At 53.4% G+C, this 22,052-nt stretch overlaps 1 protein-coding gene across 3 annotated transcripts in view; it reads right to left on the bottom strand.

Moving 5' to 3' along the window:
- Positions 1-1,392: 1,392 nt before the first annotated feature.
- CAPN9 (calpain 9) overlaps positions 1,393-22,052 on the bottom strand; it is a gene marked incomplete at its 5' end in the record, with an annotated part of 38,167 nt that continues 17,507 nt past the window's right edge. For 2 of the 3 annotated variants that reach the window (XM_080823515.1, XM_080823517.1), the window contains 14 exons: positions 1,393-1,430; positions 4,208-4,272; positions 6,873-6,989; positions 8,647-8,725; positions 8,982-9,050; positions 9,527-9,591; positions 11,155-11,212; positions 12,841-12,921; positions 13,950-13,986; positions 15,694-15,902; positions 16,077-16,234; positions 17,228-17,388; positions 18,745-18,822; positions 20,811-20,896. In XM_080823515.1, coding sequence (XP_080679641.1) covers positions 1,404-1,430; positions 4,208-4,272; positions 6,873-6,989; positions 8,647-8,725; positions 8,982-9,050; positions 9,527-9,591; positions 11,155-11,212; positions 12,841-12,921; positions 13,950-13,986; positions 15,694-15,902; positions 16,077-16,234; positions 17,228-17,388; positions 18,745-18,822; positions 20,811-20,896 — 1,290 coding nt within the window. In that variant the 3' untranslated portion in view covers positions 1,393-1,403. The remainder of the gene's footprint in view (positions 1,431-4,207; positions 4,273-6,872; positions 6,990-8,646; positions 8,726-8,981; positions 9,051-9,526; positions 9,592-11,154; positions 11,213-12,840; positions 12,922-13,949; positions 13,987-15,693; positions 15,903-16,076; positions 16,235-17,227; positions 17,389-18,744; positions 18,823-20,810; positions 20,897-22,052) is intronic. The other variant, XM_080823516.1, reaches the window with a different exon arrangement.

Below are 22,052 nucleotides of genomic sequence, written 5' to 3'. Positions count from 1 at the left end.
GAAAAGGTCACTTGTTATATTCACCAATCCCAAAAGAGGGGGAAGGGCATGTCATGCAGGGCCACACAGAGAGGCGGCAGGGTTGATCAGGAAGCAGAGGGGGCAAGGGGAAAATGTGGGCAAGTCTTTATTGTGGTTTTCGTGGGAAGGGATGGGTGAGGCAGGGTAAGCACTCTGAGGGTTGCCTAGTTTGAATAATTTCAGCAGGCTCTGGGGCATGGAAGTGTCCCTGGTTGTTTGGAACCTGGCCCTGCGGCGGCAGGTGGATAGTGGTGTGGAGTGTGAAAGTCCCCTGGAGGAGGTGGTTGGGGTGTGGGCTCTGGATTGGTTCGTTTGTATGTGGAAGGCACACTATCTCTGGGAACTGACTAGCTCTGGGAAGGGCAGTCCCTCCGGGGTCAGCAAGACCTCAAGATGTCAAGTATCAAGGACAGGAACTAGAAACATTGTTATTGCACGATGCTGCTATTGCTGGGTGAGTTCAGGGAAGCGTAGGGAAGTGGGAAGAGATCATGTTGCCCTAGCAACATCCTCAGCCAGGGGACAGGGATCTGATGAAGTTTCACTGCTAACTTGATCTTCATCCCAACCATTGTCTCCCCTCCTCTCTCCGCACACCCCTCTCCATTCCACCTCACCTGCCACAAGTATGTAAATAGGAAAACAAGACCTAGCATTTACAGAGGCAATATCATGTTATTTCCCATTATCTGAATTTGGGGGGAATTTCCTATTCAGTGTCAGGAGCTAAAACAAGGCTTCTCCGCTCTGCTCTTCCCCATCATGGTAGACATGAATGCAATCCAGTCTGACCTGAATTTGGACTACGGAGAAGAAGGAACATTGCACCTGGCTTTTCTGACCCAAAGCTCTAGACACAAAGGATGTCTGGATTGGACAGAGACTGTCTTCGTTAACATTCCATTCTTACAAGGAAGCATCCAGAATTCCCTGGGGTTCCCCCAGATAAGGAAACACACCTAGGATGAAGAAAAGGCGTAATCATGACATCACACCTTTCTGTTCTCATCTCAGGCCCCGACACATCTACAAAAACATTGCCCTTTGTCCTGTCTAGGATGTTGGAGTATAATGATTGACACGCCACTGAAGCCAGCGTTCTGTGCACTGAATTACACTCTGGATGATCAGTACTGGGAAGAGGTGGGGGAGGAGTGGGGGGAGAAGTTGCTAACAACGCCTGAACCTGAGCGTAAGGCACAGGGGGTGGCATCAGCCCATCTTAGGGCAGTGATTGTACAAAGAAGTAGCATAAAATCAGAGATCACGGCTGAGTCCATTTCATTCTTCCAAGATCAGGATGGTGGGGCAGGGGGAGGAGAAGGCTGGATATCCGAAAGTCAAGAACCAGCTGGACAGACTGCGTCCTTGCCAGGGAAGCCTCAGATGTTCATTGTCAAGTTGATGAACTGGGAACGAGAAGACAGAGAGAGGAAGTGAGAGCTGGTTCCCCCTCCGGTCCCCTACCAGCCTGGTTTGTTTATGTCACAGCAGCTCCGCCATATGACCATCCTGCCTGTGAATATGGACTCGTTCTTCAACATGAAATATTTTTAAAAAATGAATTCCCAGCACTTTCAGTTTTCCAGAGGTCCTGAGATCTTTCTGAGTTAGCTCAAGTCAAGAGCAGATGGTGAGAGAGAGAGAGAGAGAGAGATGTGCTTTCTCCCTGGCAAAGAAGAGAGCCTTCCTGAGGTTCCTAAAGCAGGGCGATAAGAAACGCCTTTTCTCTTTGTCGAGGGGTCCCCCGACGGGGAGGGCAGAGGGGCTCCATCAGGAAGAGGCTGTGGGCTTAGCACCCGGGGCTCTTTACAAGTGAACGAGTGGAGAAGTCGCACGTGGTTCCTTCTCTATCCCGAGGACATCCTTCCCTCTGCTTTCTTATCACAACATAGTCATGGGAGAACACGATTCTGTGGGATGGTTTCTTCTCTCCTCTCTGCCCCACTTCCTAGACACAGTGTATGCCAAGGCCAGGGTCAGGGAAGGCAGCTGGGTAGAGGAAGACCCATAAGCTCTTTAGGCAAAATAACCGTAGGTGGGGCAAGGATCCGATTCTTACCTGATGGATGGGAAGGGCCTCTTGAACTTGGCCACAAGCTGCACTCCTTGGGAATTTTAAAAAATATCACTGTTTGGGTCCCAGCACAGAGATTTGGACTTAATTGGTCTGGGTCATGGCCAGGCCACTGGGGTTCTTAAATCTCCCCAAGGTGATCCTATCGTGCGGTCAGAGTTGAGGATGACAGGCTTGGAGGGAGAGAGAGGGAGAAAGCTCAAAGATTTTTCCTGTTGTCTTGGAGATGGACAACTATGGGCTGGGGCAGGAAAGCACACAGCACATGGCTTGGGTCTGTTGAGGGGAGGGTGGAGAGTAGAGAGAGCCTGTCCCAGCCCCCGCGCCTGTGGATGCTTGGTTTGGAAGTGACACCTTGACTCGGAGGCCGTGGAAAGCTTCCTCCGTGCTTCTGGTCCTTTGAAGCCGTTGGCCAGAGGGTGTTGACTACCAAACCTGCCCGCTCTGCCCCTGCACTCTGGATAGGTGGTAACGGTCCTTTCTTCATGCTTGATAGTGGCCAAATGTTGACGTCATTGAGAAGTCTGGGTCTGGAGGTCCCTCTTATTTTCAGAAGGGGCCAGTTTGAGTATGCACATCTTTCTTTGGAACCCCCCAGGTGTTCTATATGGTTGTCTGTCAGAGGAGTTAATTTATTGAGTGTATAGTGTGCACCGAAGTGTAGAGAAAATACTAGAAAAGGAAAATGCCCAGTGTCTGTCCTCAGGGAAATTACAGTACGTCCAGGGACCTGAGATACACGCATGAGAACATTGGAAATGAACCGACACAATAAATTACATGATATTTTTGGAAACCAAACTTTTGGTGTAAGATTAAGGTCTCGATCCCTCTGCAGATGGGGAAACTGAGGCACGGAGCAGCTGAGCTGACCGAAGTCAAAGCACAGAGGGGACGTTCCATCCCATCTAATACACACTGTCACCCACCGCTTCATCTTGACAGTCAATAAAGCGGAACCCAAATCCAAAATTGCTACTGGGCTTGGAAATGAGCCAGCGTCTGCAGTGCGGATGTGGAAGAGGGTGGGTGGGGGAAGAGCTCAGAGATGGGACGGAGACTCAGGTGGCTACTGTTGGGTCCAAGGGAAGACAGAACTGAACAGGAAGACACGGGGAGAGAAAGGGGGGAAATGGGCAACAGAAATCACAGGAACTGGCAAAGGGAGGTGGTCCACAGTCTCCTCCCTCCCTTTGGGCAGAAGAATATCTAAGCCGCGTTCTCTGACTTCAGTACATGTAGGAATCACGGGGGATCCTCCTAAAACGAAATCTGGTTTAGCAGGTTGGGGGTGGGGCTTGGTATTCTGCATTTCTTGTTTGTGTGATTTTTTTATTGTCTTTATTGACATATAACTGACAGGACAGTGTGTAAATGTGTATAATGTGTTGACTTGATACCTTTATATGTTGCAATGCGATTAGCTAACATTTCTGTCGGGTCACGTGATTATCGTTTCTTTTTTCGTGGCTAAAACAATTAAGATGTAGCCTCTTAGCAGCTTTGAAGTTTATAGTAGTCTTGTGGACTGTAATCACTACGTGCCACACTGCATTCCTAACAGCCCGCCTAGGTGATGCCCACGCCGCTGGTCAGCGGACCACACTCGGGGCAGGCGGGAGGGGATGGTCCAGCCCTGGGATGCCTCTTTCAAGTCTCTGAAACTCTGATCCGTGCTCGTCCCTCCATCACTTTTGCTGTCGTTAGCCCTGTAACTGGCCAAAGTTGTGTCTTTCTCAGGGTTTTTGAGAATCATGAGACCTACAGGACAACGTGTACAAGGAGAGTGAGCAAATCGGAGGCTAGAAGGCAGGCAGGCGGAGGAGCCCCATGGCAGAAGGAAGAGAGAAAGGCAGGGCTAGCTTGCTCACTCTGTTTCAGGTGATTAATTGTTTTATGTCTCAGTTTCCACTTCTGCCAAATGGGGGTTCTGTTCATTCTTAGCTCACAGGACCATTGTAACGATTGCATTGGCTGCTAACCGACTAGTACCTAAAAATATGAGCAGTTTCATTGTTGTTACTACCCTCCGAGGTCAAGTGTGACCTTCACAGGCATTCAGGAAACATTTCTAGGGCAGGGCTCTGACTAGCCCCGGCTGGATCCTACCTCGTTAATGTTGAGACAAATGAACTCCTTGTCCTCGTTCTTTGTACTGAGAGCCTGGAACACCCCTGATGGGAGAGACACGAGAAAAGCATCATTGTGGGGACGGTTCCTTCGACAGGTTTCTTTCTTCCCTAGTGACCTGGGGCCCTGCAGGGCAGCCGTGGAGGAGCTGCTCCATCTGGTGGCAAGCAGGGACCTTCTAGAATGGCAGGCCAGACGCAGGCCGGCTGCACGGGGATTTCTGTCGCACGATGGGGGCTCTTGAATTCCTGGGAGGGCAGAGCTGGTGGCCTTAGCATGGGGCAGCGCGTGCTGTCCTCTCCAACACGCCAGTCAGCTGGCCAGCTCCTAGGCCCCAAACATCATGCCTGTGCTAACTTTTGGGGAAGCTACAGATACCTCGTGATCCACGGGCCTTCCCCCCAGAGAAAAAGCACATGTACGTGAAACTAAGCCGTTCACTCTCTACGAGTCCCTAATGAGAAGGTGAGCACTGTAGGCTCCCACACACATAGGAGGGACAGGGGGAGGACAGGGAGCTGGCCCAGCTGGACACCACAGCTAACGCATGCAATAACCTGAAAGCTACTTTCCTCTCTGGGCCTCAGTCTCCCCATTTAGTCAAAGTGGCCAAGCCAGCCATGTCTGGCTTCCCCTAAGAGTCTCCCAGGAGCTTGAAAAATAGAACAAAAAGGGGGGAGGGAACTGTCATAAAACAAAAGAGACAGAACCCAACAGCCACAGGCAGCGAGTAGATCCCGAGACAAGCAAGCGAACATGGAGAGATGACCTGGGGAAGTTCAGCTCGGGTCAGTTCTTAGGTGACACCGAGGGCTCCCCGAGAAGTGTGTTGGGGGTACAGATGGCAGGAGGGCTGTGCTGAAGACGAGCCTGCCCCTTAGAGGTATTTACAGAGGGAAGGACTGAATTTCTGAGCTCTGTTATCAAATAATTCGAAAAAAAGTGTATGTTAGAAGAACATATGAGAGTTTAGCGGGATGACCATTGTTGAGACTGGTGTAAGGCTCTAGAACCATCTGGGGGGGGCGGGTTACAAGGAGCGATGCTGTGTTCCACCTCCTAGAGTCTAATTAATTGGCTTCCTGTGCAGCCCAGGTCATCGAAATTTTCTAAACCTGCCAGGAGTGCGGGGTTGTAATGTGTGGCAAAGTTTGGGAACGCTGGTGTGGGGCCCGTGGGGACTGACTTTTATTCCTCATACTTAAGATTAAAAATTCTGAGAATAAAAAGTTTGACTAATTCCTGGGGTGAAGCCCTAGCCTCCGTATTTTAAAAAAGTTCTCCAGGTGGTGGATCTAACTAGAGGATCCCAGAGAAGGTGAGTGTGAAGCCCAAAGTGCGTTCTCCCTAATCCTCGATTTTGTAAGAACAAGTTGAGAACCCCCGGCTTGGAAGGACCGGGCTGAGGGCATTTAGAAAGGACTGGGGCAGCTGAGAGATGGTAAGTTACCAAATATCATTCTTTTGGGGTCCATTTTGTCCACCTTGTAATTCTAGTAAGTGTCTGCCTTTCGGAGAGCCTTTCTAAAATGCACCTCTTACCAGCTAGTGGTAACCACCCAGAGAAAGCTCAGCCTGCTGGCTTGGTGTGCAAGGCCCTCCAGCACCGGCTTGTCTCCCTTGTGCCATCACGGTCAGCCCACACGTAAGCCTTACTTGTCCGCTAAGTGCGGCTTTCCAGGGGGTTAGAGCTCGGTGGGGACAGGCTTCCGCAGGTAATCCCATGGGCTCTAAGTGTCACAGAAGCAGAGGGAGCTCTGGCACCCTAGACCCGGGGAGCCCAGACCCCGACTTGGGTTAGCAAGTGCCCTGAGGCCACCAAGCAAACATCCTTTAGAAAATGCCAAGCAGGATGGGTCCGTAATTCATGGGACCCAGTGCAAACGGGAAATGTGGGACCCCTTGCTAAAAAATGATGGAGATCATTTTTTAATGATCATTTTTAATCATTTAATAATTTTAATCATTTTGATCATTTAATGATCATTTTTAAATCATTTTCAGTGATGGTGACACTGAAGTGTGAAATCAAGCATGGGCATCCTCAGGGGTCCAGGGCCCTGGACACCGACGCACTTCTCTCCCTCGCCCCCAGTTATGGTGGCCACCCTGGTGCTGGGTTCTAGGCCCCTGGATTCAGCTTCAGCTTGGTGACCGTGTGATCACAGACTGCAAAGTCTAAGGGCCTCCTACACAAAATCTCTCTCTCTCTTCCCGGGGTAAACACGTCTTGTTTGGGAAAAACCAGGTCAGGGTGTAGAGCTTACAAAACACAGAGGGAGGGTGGAGGGAGGGGGACAGAGAGGACATGGGTTTGACCCCTGATGGGACCTTCGGGGGCTGGAGCAACCACCCCCCCAGGCTCCCGCAAGGACACGGAGGGTGTACACGTGGAGAATGACTCCCAGGGCAAGCGGAGTGGCCTACGCAGAGGCAGAGACTGGAAGATTCTTAAGGACAGTCCTGCAAAGAAGACTCCCGCACCCCACCCCTCAGCTAACCACGCACACTGCCCAGAGATCACAGGACAGAACCTGTCATCGCCAGGATTTTCGGCTGGCTGGCTGTACCCACCACCCCAGGGACACTCCCCCCACCCCTCGCCCACCGGGTCGCAGGAGGCCCCGCCCCGCCCACCACTCACGGCTCGCGTTCTCCAGCCGGACCAGGCAGTTGAGGAAGTCGTCGAAGTCCAGCTGGAGGCCCTCGTCCGCGTACCTCAGGACGATCAGCTGCAGGAGGTGATGGTTCAGCTGGAAGCCTGTGGGGGAGGGGAGGAGACGCGTCGGCCTGGGCCCCATGGGGGGCACCTTCGGGGCACACCCCGCCAGCAGGTGGGCTCCCTGTCCTCAGCCCGGATGCAGCGTGACCTTGCGTGTCTCTGCCGGGGGGATTGCTGGTGGGCTCCTGAGGTCACGCGCCTGGTTTTGACATTCACTTACCCCTTGTATCTTGCCGACTTTTCACGAAACCTCACTTGGGGGAATCTTAACGCTGGATGGTGTCTGAGCCCCATTCCCATCCCCCTCCCCGCCTCCATTTCTGGAGAGCACCTTTTTTTTTTTTTAAAGGATTTTATTTATTTATTTGACAGACAGAGATCACAAGTAGGCAGAGAGGCAGGCAGAGAGAGAGGGGGAAGCAGGCTCCCTGCTGAGCAGAGAGCCCGATGCGGGGCTCGATCCCAGGACCCTGAGATCATGACCTGAGCCGAAGGCAGAGGCTTAACCCACTGAGCCACCCAGGCGCCCCAGGAGAGCACTTTAACCCAAAGGTGCTGAGGGCTCTAGGAATCATGTTTCTAGAAGGGAGGCTGAAGCCCCCAGTGAGTGACGCCCTGGGGCAGGGGTTCATTCGCACGCCCCGGGGGCCCGGGCTGAGCCAGGGGCGGGCTGCTTCACTTCTCTGGGATTCATGTCCTTATTGCTTGAATGAGGGCTTGAGGGAAGTCAAGTCACTTTAGATCCAACATTTAATGCTTCAATATCTAACCCACATCCCAGGGACTACCCCCCGCCCCCGGACTTCAGTCTACAAGCTCGATTTCCAGAGAATGTTCAATATACTGCTTGGAAATCTACCCGGTCTTCCCTGCTCCTCAGTCCCGATCCCAGACAGAGGAGAAGGCCAGGCGGACATCGAGAGAGGTTTCTGGAGCCAGACAGTGCTGTCGGTTGCTGGCGATGCCCCAGATGCTGGCATTTGCTCTCCACGGGGCTAGAGGAGGGGAGAGAGGGGGCGTCCTCCTGCTCCCAACATCAGTCCCAGAAAGACTCGGGCTCACTCTCCTCTCTGCCCTGTCCTCCTCCCCTAGAAACAGGGTCAGCAGCCCCTAAGAAGATCAGACCCTCCTCATCTGTGGCATTTTCTGGGTCCTGTCCTTCGTGTGCAGAGCTGATGTGAACTGTGACTGAACCACCTGGTTTGGAGTCTGGGGACAAAGCCAGGGACAGAGCTGCCCATGGCAGAGGAACTCCAGGAACTCCTCCCTAAGCCCGAATCCTGGGACCTGGCACGGCCTGCCTCGTCCATGATCATTCCCAGCCATCACCATCTGAAAGCAGCAGTTAGAGGTCTGGGGGCACCACGCGTGGCTTGCCACCAAAGGCTCACATGTACCTCAGCTCGGCCAGAAAACTTGGCCTGAGGTCGGAGAGGGGGGTCACGCTAAGTTCACGCTCAGTGGATCCATTTTAAAGATTCCTGCCGATATTGCAAAGTGGCTCAAAACACGGGCCCCGGCGTGAGCGAGCGAGTCCTGAGCCTGGGGCCTGGCTCTGGCACTCCCAGAGCAGTGCCCTCAAGAAGCACGACCTCGGGTCCAAGACCGGCCACCTAGGGCACGAGAAGCAAGGGGCCGTCCACAGACAGTCCCCGGCCACGGGCAGCCCACGCCTGACCTTTCAGGCTCGCTTTACCTGCGGCTTTCAGGGCCGTGCGCAGCTCGTAGGAGGACATGGTGCCCGACTTGTCAGCGTCGAACTGGAGGAAAAGGTTCTACGGGGGAGGACAGAGGCATTGAGAACCAGAGGGAGGACACCACGGCCTGCCCACGAGGACCTCCTCGACCTCTGGCTTTCACTTTCGTTCCAGGGGCAAGCGTGGATCCTTCTGGAAGCGCTGGGAGCGCGAAAAGGGACCTGGGGATTCCATCACGTTCCTTCCCTCCCGCCCTCTCCCTTGGCCACGGAAAACGCCCTCCCGCTCCAGGCTGGCTCAGTCCCCAGAGGCCGCGCCCGGGAGGGTCACCTACTGTCCACTTCTTCAGCCTGTCCCAGAACACTGTGAACTCCCCGAACTCTAGTTTCCCGTTGCCACTGGTCTGTGCCGAGTGCGTTAAGGAAGAAAGGAAGGAAGACGGTCGGGGTTTGGACCCAAGGAGCCTCGGGGAGCTCCAGGGATGAGGGGCAACCGGCCAGCCGGGGGGCCCGGGACACAGAATCAGGGCTCCTGGGGAGGCAGCTTCATTAGCAAGCCACGCTTCTCTGAACAGGGGCAGTGGCAGGGGCTAGACGGGCAGGCGTGAGATGGGCATGGCGCCAACAGGTTCGAGAAAGCACAATGAAAACATTCCCTTATTATCCCCTTAGCTGGGACCCCAAAGTGGCAGCCAGACCCCCAAGTCCCTTCAAAAGCAGTCCCCCTGCTGGACAGTCTGTGCCTCCTGATTCTGATCCAGTTCTAGGTGCCGCCGGTCTTTGCGTATTCTCCGAGGAGACTATCCCACCGGCTAAGGGTGCCACATTCTAGAAGGGTCTGCACGACGGGAAAACACAGCCCACGGATTTGGAAGGATACATCCATTAGAGAGATGATGTTTTTACAGGACATCAGGCTGAGCTTCTTGAACTGGAGGTCCTTTTCTGAAATCACACACGAAAGCAGAATTCACTGGACACGTGATAGGATTAACTTATCCCTGGCTGCTGGGAGTGCAAGAGAGGGTCAGATCCGGGGCTGGGGAGGGGCACGCGTGCTCACTCTCAGGCTGCTGGTGACAGTAGAAACTGACATGGCCTTTGGGTGGGGGTGGGGGTGGGACAAAACTGCACAATATAAAAAACCGGGAAGATCTTTCCATTCATTTATCCCAGTTTCAAGAATCCCAAGCAAAGAATGACAAATTAAGACCTTTAGCGTTTGGTTACGCATAATGGCAAAAATTTAGAAAGGACACAAGTGACCAACGGAAGGGTAGGAGCAGAAAAAGTGATGTGCGTAGGATCGATTGTTACATGGTCCTTAAGAGCGACGTTTTGGAAGCACACGTAATGACGGGGGAAATGCTCAGAAAAAGTCAGTTTGAAAGGCAGGACTGAAGTTACTGACGAAGTTTGAACACTCGCGCGCCGTTCGTAAAAGAGCTGCTTTGGAAAACGGTCGGGGGGTTCCTTAAAACAGGAAGAACAGAGTTGCCCTGTGAGGCAGCAGCTGTCTGAGATACACGCCCAGGAGAAACGTCCACACAAATGACTCGTTCACCAACGTTCACAGCAATATTCGTCACGAGAGCCAGAGTGGCAACAACCCTCACGGGCCTCCGTGAGGAATGCGGGAACGAAACCTGGCATGTTCCTACAGGGAAATACTATCCAGCCCCAGAATGGATGGAAGAAGTCTTTGCAAATACTACAACGAGGATAAATCTTTTTTTTTTTTTAAGATTTTATTTAGTCATTTGTCAGAAAGAGAGAGAGAGAGAGACAGAGAGCACAAGCAGGCAGAGTGGGAGGCAAGGCAGAGAGAGAAGCAGGCTCCCCGCTGAGCAAAGAGCCCGATGTGGGACTCGATCCCAGGACCCTGGGATCATGACCCGAGCCTCTGGAAGACACTTAAGGACGGAGCCACCCAGGTGCTGCGCATGATTCTTTTTATATGCAAAGTCCAGAATAAGCAAGTCTATAGAGACAGGAAGTAGATCAGTGGTTTCGGGGGCTGGGGGAGGTGGGGTGTGACTTTTGCAGCCTGTAACCCGCACACCAAGAAGCATGGCGGGTAGATTGTTCACATGAGAATTCTGTTAAAGCTGTTACATTAACAAATAAAATTGTATCTATAATTTGATGGCAATTCCTTGTGTGTAGATGTACACACACCGAGAGACACACACCGACGACACACGATACACACACACATAGGCGAAGACACACACGCACATCTTAACGGGGGTCATCTACGGGTGGTTCGGTCATTGGAGGCTTTCGTCTTTGTCTTTAGGCTTTTTTGCATTTTTATGGAATTTTCTGCCGTAACTGGCACCATTTCTGTAATCAGGAAATAAGCAATGAAAGCTATTTGGCAAGTCTACCCCGAGTCAGCCCTGGAGAGCAGGGGGAGCTGGAGGAGAGGCAGCACCGGGTCACAGGTCATGCGTCGCCTCCAGAGGAGCCCTGGGGCCCCCGGTGGGTGGGGGGATGAGCACTTACTCTTCTGAAGCACAGCATTTAAGACGTATTCGAGTTCCTCTGCGGTGACCTCCATGTCCTGTGGGAGGAGAGACGTCTGCTTTGATGGCCCTTAGCGCCACTTGTCACTTGTCACTTGCTTCCAGTCCAGAGCTTCATCTGGCTCAAGAGACAGTGTCACATGTCTCTGGCCCTCAGGGACCCTGCTGCGAGCCCGTGTCCTGGTCTCCCGAGACTGCAACCTGCTCAATTCCCAGGGACGCCCGTGCCCCGCCCAGAAAGGATGGAAGAGCGTCCCCAACCCCCCCCACCAAAGCTCCCCATGTGGCACTTGTGTTGGAGGACCTTCGCATCTGGGTCCCCAAGCCCCTGCACAGCAGAACCCCCTGCAGAGTATGAACAATGCCCATACTGGTGGCTCACCCCACGCTGGGGGCTCCCTCCAGGGACCATTTCATTTCAGAAGGCTGGGAGGCTGTCCCGTGGGTTTTTTCAAAACCTCGAGGGTGAATTCAGAGCCACGGATTTGGGGCCGTCTGCTAAGCCCATGAGAGCTCAGCACCCATGGCCCTTAGAAGCTTGTCAGAAATGTGGAGTTTCAGGCCCTGCCCCAGACCTCCCGGCGAGAGAATCTGCATTTTCCAGGATGCCGCCGCGAGTGTTACGTGCGCGACTGAGCAGCAGCGTGGACTTAAGGCTCCTTTGGTCCAGGGTTTTGAGCTACTGGTGCGGAATAGTCACCTGTGAAATTATTTCATATGGGCCTGCCTGGAGCTCCCGAGGCCTGGGCAATGGGCTTTGGGGTGGTCAGCCCTGGAGGAGGAATGGCTCATGCGCCCCGCCCCCGCCCCTGCCCCCGCCCCCTCCGCCTGCCCGGTGGTGGCCGTCTGGCCTGCTGCGGCTTACACAAAACCACACGGGTCCCCATTTCTCTCCACCCAGACTGCCGTCCCCAAGTCTCCCTGCCCTCCTGCTTCTTACATGGCCTGAAGCCCCCGTCAGGGCTCCCCACCCGCAAACACGCCTCTTTTATGATTCAGGGGCCCTGGCAGGAGAAGAAAGCGAATGTAGTCATTATAGCCCCTCCAGGAAATGGTCAAACAGGCTCATTTTATTCATGGCTACGAGGGAGCACAGGTGGGGCAGTTTCTAGGAGAATGGAGCCTGGGGCAAGAGACACCCAGGGCCCCCAGGAGAGGCCGGGACCCCCAACAAACAAGCTGACAACCGAGGGGGCAAGAATGGAGTAGAGGCCGGAGAGCAGGAGGCGAGGGACAGATCCCTCCTTCTCCAGCGGCTGGGCCTGGCCCGAACCGCCAAACCTGGCCGGGCCGCTGATGTTACCCGACAAAGGTCACATTTGCAATTTCGTGGTGACATCCCCGAACCACCCCAACTTCCGCCAGAGCAGAGAGAACATTCGAAAGGCAGTGGTTTGTGGGCTGAGTGCCATGACGCTCCTCTTCAAGGCTCCCCCTAGCCTTCCACAGAAAACCCCGGGCCAGGCTGAGCTTCGGGGACCATTGTCCCCCCGAAGGTGGCAGCCCAGTCTGGTGGGGGAGGCGGTCTTTGGACCCTCCTGGAGGATCAGGCCTGGCCTCCCGTTGGCTCTGGCTCCTCCCGGCCTCTGGCAAGCGCTGCTGTGGACGAAACCAGGCCCCTCGCACCGCAGGGGTCAAGGCCAAGAGTGCCCGCCGCCGGCCCTACCTCACCGGCAACTTGCTCAAACAGGGCCCGGAACGGCCGTTCCTCCTCCGTCTCCTGGCCAGCTGGAGTCGGCTTCGGAGGCTAGAAAACGACCAGAGGAACTTGCGTTGCAGTCACAGAAAGGACATGTGGCGTTTGCTATCCCAAAGAAATCGCAAGAAAAAGGCGCGCCCTGGAGGCCTTGTGGTCCCTTGGGAGAGGCTGGGATCTCACTGCCGTGGGGAGGAAACAGCAGGGGCCGCGGCCTGGAGCGTTAGGAACGGCCGTCGGATCCCTGGGGACGGCTCTTTAGAGGGAGAATCTGGAAGGACCGATCAGGGGTCTTTTGCAGATAAGAGCGCTAAGGGAGGCTGGGGTCCTGACCGAGCTGGGGTCCCAGCCGGGGTGGTGGTGGCTCCCTGCGCCCTCTCTCACGGACCCCTCGCCACTCTCGACTGTAATTACTTGCCGAACCATCTGTCTTGACAGGTGGTGACATCTTTAATGACAGGAGTCTGTCACTAGCAGGCAGCCCTGAGCCCGGTGCATGGAAAGAGCTTAGCAAATGCGCTGGGTGTTTTACTTTTGTCTTGGGCCGATCAATGCTGACTTGGGAAGCATTAGACTGTCCCAGTTATAGCTCAGCACGTCTTCAAAGTCTTACAGTCCCTGGACAAGTATAAAACCCTCCCCCACGGCCCCCCACAACACACATATCATAGGGAGGAAGTCACGTGTTCCTCCAAGTCCTCTGCAAGAGACTCTCCTAGCCACGCTCATTTTCTTTTGGGTTATTTTTCTTAAACTGAAGACATTTTAAAAACATCTCATGCCCTTCGGAAGCGACAGCCACTTTTCAGGGAAGACAGTGAGCGGGTAGTCCAGAGAAACATCGCTCCAAACGGAGCTTTCTTCAGAGCACGTTCCTCGTTCCCAAGCCCGGTCATGGTAGGACATGAGCGACTTAGGAGGGACAAGGCTTGTCCTCCATGAGATTGGAATCAAGGTACTCACCAGATCGCAGATAAACCATTCCCTGAACTTCAAAGCCCTGAATGACACTGTGATCGAAGGGAACTTTCCAGACCGTCACTGACTCCCACCCTCCAGAGTACCATGCGAAGGCTTACCTCCGGAAGGTCAATGGCCACATCCCCATCCATGTCCCTGTCGGGGAGAAAACACATTGCAGATTAACTTCCTCTCTCGTTCTTGCCGCCCACAAGAGCTGCCAGTCTGCACGCCTCTCGGGTGGGCGCTTTTGTGTGAACAGATCCTGGGAAATTCATCCTCGGCTTGTACCAGTATCTGGAAGAAGACTGGAGAACAATTCTCCAGCAGAATTTTCAAAAATTAAAGGAAGATCTTTAATTGCTTCTATTTAGTGGAGAAGAAGGAATCACACCTTTTGCAATCAGCTTGGGAAGTCCAAGCGGACTGGACAACTGGGGATATTCTCAGTGCCTGCTATCAATCCAATCCTATCTCACCGAACAAAAGATAGAACAGGAGGCTACGAACTCACAGAGGGCTCTGTCTCGTTATCTAAGGGCGGCCCCTAACTGGGCTTCATCTAGCTCAAATGCAGCATTAGCCAATATGGCCCTTCTCCACCATCTCTAGAACGTCTCTACTGGGAAAAGGAGGGGATGCTTGTATCTTGAACCATTTTTTCCCTCTGCCACAGAACAACCGATGGCAAAAGGGTAATAATGGGAAACTTTTCACAGAAGTGTCCAACACAAAATAATTTTGCTAAGACACTGCAAAGGGGGAGGTGGCAGAATGTTGGGTATATTAAACAGAAGGCAGACTTGTGCAGTATAAGCCCTTGACAATTAACTTTTTTGATGGTAATGTAAGTGTCTGGCATTAAGTTTTTGACGGTTCAGCCATCCGTTTCAAAGACATCCATCGCCAATAAACACATTGCCAGCTTCACAGCTAGATATAAAGCCCAGCCACCTCACCCACGAAGTTCTCTCTTTTTTTAGAAAGCTCTGGTAGACCATTTGGCCCACTCCTTGCTTTACCTTCAAGCACTTCAATTTCTGCTTTTATGTTTGAAGTTCACCAAGAGTGAACCTGTTTTGAAACCCTAGGCCCCTACCCTTGACCCCAATAAAGGCAGAACCCCAGGCCTGTGTGCTCTCTCTCTCTCTCTACTCAGGACATCGCGGTGGGGCCCCAGGTTTGCCGTGTGCTCTCCAGGACCTGTTACGTAATAAACCTTGTCTTCCCAGAGTTCCTTGGGTTGTTGAGGTGCGTCTTGCAATCATAAAAAGACCCACAAGGGTCAATCTGGCCTCAGCGTTGGCTCCGGTTCGGGAAACATCTCTGGGGGCCCACCCCAGGCAGTACCTGCCCAGATGAGTGCCGCCAGGCATTCCTAGCTGATGGCATCGCTGTCCATGGGCTGAGACCAACCCCAGACAATCTGGCAACATTTATTTAAAGTGAAGCTGAAAGAACGGGTCATTCTGGAAACTGGTAACAGTCACCCCCTTCACTGTATTCAAAAACGAGTCTAGCACTTCTCAATGTGGGTCCCACTCCAGACGTTTCTTGAGAATAGGGTCTGGAAACTGGGGGGACCCCACCTGAGCATCGCTCTGGTGATACTCATCGCTGAGTGAGCGTGGTTCTGGGAGGGCTTGGAGAGAGCAAACTCTCAGTGGCTTGTTCGAGGGGTGGAAGGAATAGAACTAAAATGGAAATTATCCTGCTTTGCAGATGGGTTAGGAGACGCTCCCGCCCGCTTTCTCAGGTGGATTGTGGGGAAGGGAAGAAAGGGGTCATGGCTCCCACGGTCCTCTGTGACTTCCCGGGGACTGAGCCACTAACCGAAGAGGAATTCCCGAGCCTGTTACTCACTGGGTGATGGCTTTCTTCTCCGAAAAGATCCTCAGGCAGAAATCGGCTTCCTGATGGGGCTCAAAAGTGCTGGGAATCAGGACGTACTCCCCCGGGGGCAGCTTGAAGCGGTCAGAGACTTCTCTCAGGTTGATGAACGTTTTGCTTCTGGCCTGGGAAGCGTGGTACTTGAAGAAGTCTTTGTTCAGGTGCTCGTCTCGGCCGGGGCTCTGGAACGGGCGTGGAGAGTGTTGGGAAGGGTTGGTTCTATAAGGAGGACAGTTGGTCTTGGCTACTTGGACACAGTTGTGGGACTGGCCATTGAGTCGGGCACGTGGACAAGGAGATGCTGAGGATCCAGCACCCGGGGTGCGTCTCTGAAGAGAGACTTGCTTCCTACCCACCTGGTAAATGGCGTAGCCAATGGTCAGCATATCGGCTCCAAACCTCTTGAGTTTCCTTCGGTCTTTCTGCATTAGGGCTATGAGGAAAGTGCAGTCCTCCTGCCCCTCGTCTTTCTCAGTCAGGGACAGTTTTATCTGTGGATTGGTCCAGAAGGTATCTGCCATTTGAAAGAGGTGAATTATTTCATCTTCCTTAAAGAAAAGCACAAAAGACAGGCACACACGCGCGTGCGCGCACACACACGCGCACACACTCCATCCAGTCCCACCACATCTTCCCAGACCTGAGAAAGTCATTCATTTCTTCTCTCCCTCTTCCGACGGCCTCCTGCCCTGCTTCCCATAACCCCAGTGAGAAGGCCAAGTGCCTCCCTTTCATCTCTATCATCTCTCGAGCCGTTTCCCATGCAGCTTTTTAAAGACATTCTTCTGAGTCTACGGTTTGCTCCGTCTCACTTCTCTCACGTGGTACTTCAGAGGAGAGGACTGTGCCCCTGTGGTTGCGTGACGTGAGGGGAACCCACCCCAGCCCCGGCTCCAAGGGTGCATGTGGATGGCTTCATCCTTGTCCCTCTTGCTGCAGAGAGTTGGAACAAAGCCAATCAGCCTGCAGCATTTCCCAGGCAATATGGGTTCAAGGAATTCCCAGTTAGAGGGATTGTCCCCAAGTTGAGGACTTCCGTTGGCTGAAGCTGTGCACAAGTGAGGGCTCAGGAAGTCTTGAATGGTGCCGGCGGCCCTCCTGTGACTGTAGAGAAATCCAGACTGGGGAAGGAGTCAACAGAGGAAAGAGGGCAGAGCAGAGAACCCCAGACCAATGGCTTGATGGAACTATGCCTGAAACCCATCCTGCTTCTCCTCCGAACTTTTCAGCCATGCAAGGAAAAAATCCTTTTTATTGCTAAACTAGCATGAGTTGTGTTTTTTATTACTTGTCGTGGGAAATAACCTAAGAGGCCAAACAAGATTTTCCCCTAAACAATCTTATCCGACTTTCTGCTACGTCTCTGTAGCCCTCACCGGCCATCCCAGAAATCCTGCTACCTCCACACTCGGGCTTTCTCTAAGGTCCTGGTGCTGGCCCGCTGACGTCCGCCAGGCTGGACTGGACACTTGGCAATGACAGAGAGCGTGACAGGCAGACTACCAACCCAGGAAATTGCGGCAGCCCCCGGCCGTGGAGCCCCGCACCCAGCTTCCTTGATGGACCGTCACCTCCCACTTGTGGAGCGCGTTCTCCTCCAGGGCGTCAGGGGTGAGGTTGCAGATCTCCACTTTGTCAAAGTGGGTTTTGAAGTCCCTAAATGCCATCCTGCAACAAGGCAGAGAGACACCAGACATAGGAGGCGACGGTGACGTCGTGATCCATTCATTTGCTTAATCATCTAACTGACTGGTAGTGAGTCCCCGTACCCGTCCTCAAAGACGGGGAGAACTCAGGTGTGGGCAGACAGAAAAGACACAAGCAAAGCTAAGGAGAACCTGGGTTCAGGGACTATAGCCCGCCCCTTGCAGTTAGAGTGGGATGTGAGCAGTGATGTTCGGGTCGAGGCTCTTAGGGAGCGGGATGGGGGGGTCTCCTCCAATATTTCCTGTCTCTCCACTTCTGCTGGCTTCCTGCAGATGGCCGGGGGACCCCAGGGGATGGTGAAGCCATACCGAGGAAGGGGCTTGGGTCCCTGAATCAGCACGGAGAGAGCCACCCACAGAACAGGGATGTCCTGTTGGACTGGTACAATGAGTGAGCGATAAACTCTATTGCATTTGTGTTTTCATACATTCTGAGTCTACTTGTTACAGCAGCTGGTGTAACCCTAAGTCCTCGGTGCCTTGAAGCGGGAGGCCACCGTGATGGAATTCTAAACTAGGTGACGCCAGCTTAGCACTTGGACAGGCTTCAAGGAAATGTTAGAGCTGGAAAATAGATATCCACATTACAAATGGCAATCTGCTGGTTAAAACTGTAAAAATATGGAAGACAGAGGCTGTGCTCGAGGGGAAGAGGAGGGAAAAAGCTAGATTATTCGTGTGTGCTGGCTTTTGCTTGCTGTGTTTAATAAGGCCTTTAAGAAAAAAGGGAGCTCCGTTCAAAATTGACTGGTTAGCTCCTCAGGGAAGAAACTGGGCATCAGAACTGTGTGGTCTTGCAGGGTTAGAACAGCCAACTCTTTTCTGGACCCCTCAGGAAGAAATAAGATCAAAGGAAGCTTCTACAGACAGAGGCCCATTAAAAACTCCCAGTTAGGCAAAGTTATTCCACCCCGCAGAGAGTCCAGATTAGGAATGTTTCCTGCCCACTTAGGTCTCTATTTTTGGATGCTCTCAAGGTCACTGCCATCGGGGTCCCTTGTCATCAAGCTGGACAAGGGAGCAGCCCCCGGGAGAAGCAGGGCGGCCTGTCTGTCTTCAAATACAACGTGAAAACTTGGATGATGGACAGTTCGGAGGAGGGATGCTGGGCTGGAGACGGAGGCTCAGCCCCACGATCCTACCAAATTCTCTGCCAACGTGAATGAGCATAAAGGGCTGAGACAAATGGGTTTGATTTACTAAAGAAATGAAACAAAGACAGACAGAAGGCAAGCGAGCGAGCCAAGGGCTCTAGGGGACTGCGCTCATACCCGCTGTGTAGTTAATACAGAAAAGAAAACAGAGACGAGCACCGTACCAGAACTCCCCGTCGTCCAGAGCCGTGTGACACAGGCGCTGCTGCTCAGCTGGGCCCACCGAACGCCACTCGGAGGAACTAGGAGGAGAAGCAAAGTCGGCGGAAAGGATACTGACCTCCGTGGGGGCCGGAGCGTCCCTCCCGAGGAGCCAGTGGTGGCTGTGTGGGGACCGATTCTGGTCAGTGCCTACTCCCTGGGCCCCGGAAATGCCGCCGGGGATCTAGAGGCTGGTTGGAAAGTGGGCGTCCAAGAGCAGCCCATGGTAACAGGTCCTCGGGGTCATGGGAAGCCCCTCCATAGGGGATTATCATAGGACCATTCCACGATGTTCAACACCAGCAAAACAGCAGAAACTTCCAACTGGAAGCCAGAACGGGGCTGACCTGTGCCCCGGAGCATCTCCTGATCTCTCCTCTTCGTTTGTAAGTGACGTTTCCAAAAGCGGTAAGAAATCTTACGTTTGCTTGGACTTGACATTTCACACACTAAACGCTTTCTGTAGGTAAGCTCGCTAGGAAACCTCCAAGGTCACTGTGTCTCTGTGACCCGCACAGCCGCCTCCGAGTGGTTCCTGCTGAGTAACCAGCACGTGGTACCCAGCCTCGTCCACGCCCTACGGAGCTCGTCCCGTGAAGGATCCAGGAGAAGCCCCTCTCCAGGTCCTGCGTGCCGGACCCAGAGCCAGGACCTTCCGAGTGTCTCCCGTCCCATCACCAGCTGCCCAGCTAAAGCGCTTTCAGGACCTGCCTCCTAGCAGGCGGGGTCAGGAGCAGGGATCAGGACGGGGACCTGCCCTCCGTCACCCCGAGGCTGAGCACGAGCGGGAGGCAGACTCACCTTCCAGCCTTGACCCCAGGGAATGCACTTCCCTCATTTCTCCCTCTGTGTGTTTCCCAGGAGAAGGCACCAGTGGCCCTTTTACAGGCTGTGTTCTCTAAACGGAAGGACACTGTGATCGTCTATGTGTGATATGAAGTGTCTCATTAACTTCGATTTCAATATCTCCGTTCTTTCCATTTCTGCCAGGATAGGGGGGCTGATCTCTTCCCTCCTGTGATGTTGGTGTGAATCCATCTCTGCCCGAGGCCCCGGGCTCTGAGAAGGCAGAACCCAAATGGGGCTGGGAGGTGTTGGGACAAGAGCCGTGATGGGACCACCAACCCCCCAGGGGTGTGCACTGTGCCCTCAGGTTGGAGTCAGGTTAACAGAGACACAGACACACTGATGGCTGGCGACATGGTGGCCTCTTTGTGATCTGAGGACAAACACAGCTCAAGTTCTTTTACTCAGGCTCTAGACTTGCTGGAGGTCTCCCCAGAGTCCTACAAGATGTAAGTGGGTTGGGGTGGGACAGCGGGACCCCAAGATGGCAGAGTCCTGCCTGAGGCCGGGGGCAGCTCAGGGCGGGTCCTGCCCAAACACATCTGAATGTTCCCAGATCTTAGCCACCTGGGCCTCTTCCCAGGGTACGGGGAGGGGACACACACTTGCAGGGGGGAACTTTCTTTATAATGGGGGCCAAAGAAATAGTTGCTAGTTGACTGCTCTGTAAAGGGTGCATTTCTTCTTCCAATTCCTGTCTCTCTACTGGGCCGCCAGCCTCTGGCCAATGGCCAGGGACCAATCAGAGAGAACCCCATGGTGACCCGCTCGGCAATATTTCGGGGATTCTCACACCTCAAACACTCACGGCCACCCCACCTGACCCCCACACGTACACTTGCACACACAAACACACTACATATTGGAGCCACTCATTGCTGGAGATAAAGCCCCTCACCACATCATGGGGAGATGATGTCATGTCCCCACGGGATGAAACAGATCCACTGACAGAAACACAGTAACTGGAAAGGGGAAAAAGCCCGTGTAAGGGTGCTCCATTTTGACTGCATGGTAGGCCAGAGGGCTGAAGAGGGAGGAAGTAAGGCCACCCCAGCCGCAGGACAGTCCCCTGAGAGAGAGCCCAGAGGGAACTGGAGACACAGTGGCCCTTCCTCGTCTGCCTGCAGAAGCCAGCACCGGGCCTCTGTGTCCCCGGGAAGGCAAGGAGGCAGGGACTGACCTGTCACTCCAGGACCCGTTCCACTCAACCTGGCCCCAAGGGTTCCGGACTCGGATGAGCTCCGTTTTCTGGCCTCGGAAGTTTACCTAGAGGGAAAAACGTCAGGGAAACGTGGAATGGTGAGCTCCGGGCTACTTCGCCTCCGTCACAGCTGGCTTTCCCCAAAGCCTCTTGACTCTGACACGCCAAACACACGTCAAAACTCATCAATTCTTGACTAGCCCTTGGAACTTTCTGACTCCTAGTGAGTACAGCGGCTAGCGTCACCAACTATGTTACATTATGAATCATGCCAGAATGGATACACTGTATCTGGGCAATAAAGTAGAATTATAAAGAACAAGAAACGAGTCCATGTGAATCTTCGAATGAATGCGTTTTCTCTCTGGACTGGAATCACCCTAAAGGCAGGGCCCGGGTCTTATTTCTCAGTGTACCGTCGGCATCGAGCACAGCGAGAGGTGAAGTGTTGTTTGTCCAAAGGGCTCAGGGACCTTTGAGTGAGTTTTCCTCATCCTTAATATCTTACTCACAGATGAACGAAAATTGTATAGGCCCACGCTGGAAATTTAAGCAAAGATAAACAAAAACCACTTCTAAGTCTTCTGACTCCAATATTCCCCCCTTTCAGGTGTCGGGGAGGCTTTCTGCTGTCCGTATGGAGCACCCTCGAGCCAGTAAAGAAGGATGCTTGGCCATGACCTTCGTGCCCTGCCCCGGACTGGGAGAAAGGGCCAGTGCACATGAGCAAGACGGTGGAGAAAGGGGAGCAGAAGTGAACGACTTCTACTCATCAACCAGAGATTTTAGCTCAAAACATTTTATCCTCATGCCTTGGGCACAAAGCGTATTTTTGATGTGTGAAAATCAAGTCAGTGTGACCTCTCCAGAGTCTAGGATGTAGCTTGTAGCCCATTGTTTAAGAGGTTCATTAAGTGAAGTGTGCGGAGAAGGTCAAGGCGTTAGAGGGGGAGAGTAAGGAGGAGCAGTTGAACGGATGTGACGGAAAGTTTCTACTAGTGGGAAAATGAGTTGGAAGATGTGCCAGTAAAAGTCCCATGCCTCCTGGGGCGCCTGGGTGGTTAAGCGTCTCCCTTTGGCTCAGGTCATGATCTTGGGGTCCTGGGATCGAGTCCTGTATCCCTGCTCAGTAGGGATCCTGCTTCTCCCTTCCCCCCGTCTCCCCACCCCACTCCTGCTCATGTTCTCTCTCTCGCTCACTCACTCTCTCTCAAATAAATA

The sequence above is a fragment of the Martes martes genome, assembly GCF_963455335.1.
Source record: "Martes martes genome assembly, chromosome: 14".
In the NCBI taxonomy this organism is placed as follows: domain Eukaryota; kingdom Metazoa; phylum Chordata; class Mammalia; order Carnivora; family Mustelidae; genus Martes; species Martes martes.
Note: the sequence above shows the minus strand (reverse complement) of the source record. Positions and strands in the feature narration are given on the sequence as shown.